We start from the raw sequence: 4446 nt of genomic DNA, 5'->3' as shown, positions 1-4446 counted from the left end.
TCAACAGCGAATACTACGACCAACAATTCTTTTTCAGTTGTTGTATAATTCACTTGAGCCTCATTCAACGTTTTGCTGGCATAATAGATAGGATGAAGTACCTTCCCCTTTTTCTGTCCTAACATTGCCCCCACAGCATGGCCACTAGCATCACACATCAACTCAAATGGTGAATTCCAATCGGGTGTTGACATTATAGGAGTTGTGGTCAGCGCTGTCTTTAATGCTTGGAAGGCAGTCATGCATTGTTTGTCAAAAACGAATTTTCTATTTGACTCCAACAAACTACACAATGGTTTTGCAATCTTGGAGAAATCTTTAATAAACCTCCTATAAAACCCTGTATGGCCCAAAAAGCTTCTTATACCTTTAACTGACGTAGGTGGATTCAATCTTTCAATAGCTTCTATCTTGGCTCTATCAACTTCTATTCCTCTTCTTGAGATCTTGTGGCCTAACACTATTCTCTCATTGACCATAAAATGACATTTTTCCCAATTCAGTACAAGATTCTTCTCTTCACATCTTTGTAGAACCTTCCCTAAATTGCACAAACAAGTCTCAAAAGATTCTCCATAAACCGAAATATCATCCATGAATATCTCCATAAATGTTTCTACCATATCTGTAAAAATGGCCATCATGCAACGTTGAAATGTCGCTGGAGCATTACATAGTCCAAAGGGCATTCGTCTAAAGGCAAAAATTCTATATGGGCATGTGAGTGTAGTTTTCTCTTGATCTTCTGGACTGATTGTAATTTGATTGTATCCCGAATAACCATCCAAGAAGCAATAATGTGACTTTCCAGCAAGCCTATCAAGCATTTGATCAATGAATGGTAAAGGAAAATGATCCTTACGTGTCACTTTGTTTAGCCTTCTATAATCCATGCAAATTCTCCATCCATTCACTATTCTAGTGGAGATCAACTCATTGTTCTCATTTGCCATTACTGTTATCCCTCCGTTCTTCGGAACACATTGAATAGGACTGACTCAGCTGCTGTTTGCAATTGGATAAATTATTCCAGCATCTAGCCATTTGAGAATCTCTTTTCTAACAACTTCCTTCATCATGGGATTTAATCGTCTTTGTTGCTCAATGGACTTAACTTTTCCTTCCTTCAATTGTATTTTGTGCATGCATAGTGAAGGGCTAATTCCTTTTATATCCGCCAATGTCCAACCTATCGCCCCCTTGTGCTTCTTCAATGTTTCTAGGAGCATATCCTCTTGAGTCGAGGATAGTGTCGTTGAGATGATGATGGGTAGTGTCTTCTTGTCACCTAAATAAGCATACTTAAGGTTAGGTGGTAGTGGTTTCAAGTCCAGCTGCAGCGCTTCCTCAATAGATGGTCTCATCGGTGAATTCTTTCTTCCCTCACATTCTAGTGACTCAAAAGCTGTGCTAAATTCACCTAAATCTGGTAACGGTTCAATTATGTAATTTCAGCTGCTGTCTTCTTCCTGCCCGCTTTCCCCATCATCCCATTCCTCGGTCGCTGGTTGTTCTGTCAATTCATACACTGCTGAGCATTCTTCTGTCACTGCTGGATATTTCATGCTGTCATTGATGTTAAATTCAACTTTTTGGTCACCCATTCTTAATGTGATGGTTCCTTTGTAGACATCGACTAATGTTCTTCCGGTCTTTAAAAATGGTCTCCCTAAAATAATTGGAACATCATGATAGGCTTCATCATCTAAAATGATAAAATCTGTAGGAAATATGAATTTGTCAACTTGAATTAAGATGTTCTCAATCTTTCCTTCGGGATAAGTGAAAGATCGATCTGCTAGTTGAAGAGTGACTGTAGTTGGTCTAGCTTCACCAATACTTAACTTTTTGTAAATAGACAGCGGCATTAGATTAATGCTTGATACCAAATCACATAATGCTCGACCTAGCTTCTTCCCTCCTATTGATATTGGAATTTTGAATGAACCGGGGTCTTTCTCCTTTAGCGGGATCTTGTTTTTCAATATTGCACTACACTCTTCATTCAATGGTACCACCTTGAATTCTTCAAACTTTCTTCTATTGGTGAGCACATCCTTCAAGAATTTCACATAATTTGGCATTTGCTTCAAAGCTTCAACTAATGGTATATTTATGTGAATTTCCTTAAATATGTCCATGAACTTCTCAAAGTTGGCTTCTTCCTTCTTCTTTTTTTTATTCTTTGTGGAAAAGGAGGTGTTGGTGTGTATATTTTGCTTTCTTGTCCACTGCTGACTGATGTCTGTGTTTTAGGAGGCTTCACAACGGGTGGAGTAGAGGCTTACTAAGAGGTCTATTTCGTAACTCATTTGCTAATTGACCTACTTGAACTTCCAAATTTCGCAATGATGCTTGTTGACTTTGTATCGCAGCATCATTTTTAGCCATATATTCTTTTATTAGGCTCTAAAGCGATATTCCCGGTATGTGTTGAGCTTGGCTAGTTCCTTCCCCTTGGGTGGTGGTGGCTTGTTGAGAACCATATGTCAATTGATTTTGTAATCCAAAACCCGAAGGGTAATTTTCTTTAAGGGGCATTTGTTGGTTGTACGAGCCTTGTCCTTTCCATGAGAAATTTGGATGATTTCTCCACCCCGGATTATAAGTATTTGAGAAGGGGTTATTTTTTGGGTTGCCTTGACTAACTTGATTCCCGACATAGAAAATTGAGGTCAGATTGCTTGAACATTGATCAAAGGTGTGTTCCTCTCCACAAAATACACAAGATTCGGCTGCTGTCTGGTTAATTACAGCAGCTGTATGGACTGGTGCTTTGATCATGGAGTCTTGCCCCAATGCTAGATTTTGTAAAATATTAGTCACCGAAGCTAGTTGAGCATTGATAGAGGACAAAGCATCAACTTCAAGTACTCCTTGAGTCTTCCTTCCTGGGTTGCTTCTCACATCGGCCCATTGACAATTGTTAGATGCTATTCTCTCTAAAATCTCATATGCTTCATTGTATGTCTTTGACAAAATAGCTCCATTGGCGGAAGCATCAGCTACTTGTTTAGTAGCAATATTTAATCCATTGTAGAAAGTCTCCATTTGTATACAATGAGGTAGTCCATGGTGAGGACACTTTCTAAGCATCTCCTTAAATCTCTCCTAAGCTTCACTTAGTGTCTCATCTTCAAACTATTGAAAAGCAACAATCTCATTTCTGAACCGTGCATTTCTCGTGGGTGGGAAATACTTGATAAAAAATTTCTCTTCTAGACTATTCCACGAATCAATTGTTCCCGGTGCTAAGGTATTCAACCATGATTTAGCACCATCCCTCAATTAATATGGGAATAAGCTCAGTCTAATCACATCTTTATCCACTCCTTGAAATCGAAATGAGTCACTAACTCCCAAAAATGACTTTAGGTGTAGGTGAGGATCTTCCGACGGTAGTCCATGAAATTGCCCAATGGTTTGCAGCATTTGAAACATCACGGGTTTTAGCTCAAACGTGGTTGCTTGTATTTCGGGTATAATGATGCACGGATTTAGCTCTTCCACAGCTGGGTGTGCATATGCTCGGATCGCTCTTTCTCTGTCATCTGCTAAATGAATGGCATTGGCAGTAATTCTCTCTTGATTAGCCATCATCGCTGGATTTTCAAACTCCCGATTTAGTTGGGCCATTTGCTGTATATTCTGTTTTGTCATTTCCTTTTTCTCCCTCAACCTTCGTCTAAATATTCTCTCTATTTCAGGATCCAAAATAAATTCCAAACCCGTAGGTGGGTTCATACACAGAATTTTGCAGCAGTAAACTCAATTCTTCAGCAGTAAATACAGTAGTAGGAACACTCAGCTTACTATGACTTCTTGTTGGCTCCCGCTCACAAAAATCTACAACAAGTAAAATAACCAAATTAGGTTCTCCGGCAACGGCGCCAAAAACTTGGTTGCTTGTGGATGTATATAATAAAATGATGTAAAATTCACAAGAATAAGTGCAAGTATACACTATCACAAGTAGGAAGTAATAAGTAAATTATCGATTCCACAGGGAACCTATCTTTTTGGTTAATTTTATCGCTGGAAACTAAGTGAGTCTTTGGGTAACATTCAAATGGGTGTTGGAGATTTTATCTATTTAAACAAAACTAAAACAGAGTGTCACTGCTGTCGAAAAACAGAAAATGATGAGAAAATCAACTATAATGAGGAAGGTTCGGCTAAGAGAGATTAAATAGATAAGTTGTTGAGTTTTGTGGTAGATTTAGTTCCTTTTAATAGATTCTCAAGCCACAGGGTCATGAATGGTGATTATTTTCATAATCGTTGTAATTTCTATTACCAAGGCTCTAGGAGAAGAATTATTCCTAACCCTTCTATTACCCTTCAAGTCTCCTTGCTACGGAACTAGAGTATTAAAGAGGATTTCATTGCTCCCTCTCTTCTCCCGAATAAGAGAACAACTATGTATGTAAAGTAGCTAATTAAACA

The 4446-nt window shown here is 38.5% G+C and overlaps 1 protein-coding gene and 1 non-coding gene across 2 annotated transcripts; one reads left to right on the top strand and one right to left on the bottom strand.

Annotated features, from left to right (window-relative positions):
* Positions 1-1451: 1451 nt before the first annotated feature.
* LOC147790215 (uncharacterized) lies at positions 1452-2141 on the bottom strand. The gene has a single exon (XM_087128632.1). It carries the CDS (start codon positions 2139-2141, stop codon positions 1452-1454), a length of 690 nt encoding a protein of 229 aa, XP_086984758.1.
* Positions 2142-3067: 926 nt separating this feature from the next.
* LOC147790214 (small nucleolar RNA R71) lies at positions 3068-3173 on the top strand. Its single transcript, XR_015423059.1, has one exon. It is a non-coding gene; the product is annotated as a small nucleolar RNA R71 (small nucleolar RNA).
* Positions 3174-4446: the final 1273 nt, after the last annotated feature.

Source organism: Cucurbita pepo, chromosome 11 (genome assembly GCF_057944985.1).
Source record: "Cucurbita pepo subsp. pepo isolate OVF chromosome 11, ASM5794498v1, whole genome shotgun sequence".
Classification (NCBI taxonomy): Eukaryota; Viridiplantae; Streptophyta; class Magnoliopsida; order Cucurbitales; family Cucurbitaceae; genus Cucurbita; species Cucurbita pepo.
This window is presented reverse-complemented; position numbering and strand designations above follow the sequence as displayed.

Coding starts and splice junctions, on each gene's coding strand:
- LOC147790215 (XM_087128632.1), bottom strand. CDS start 2,141: ATGGACATATTTAAGGAAATTCACATAAATATACCATTAGTTGAAGCT.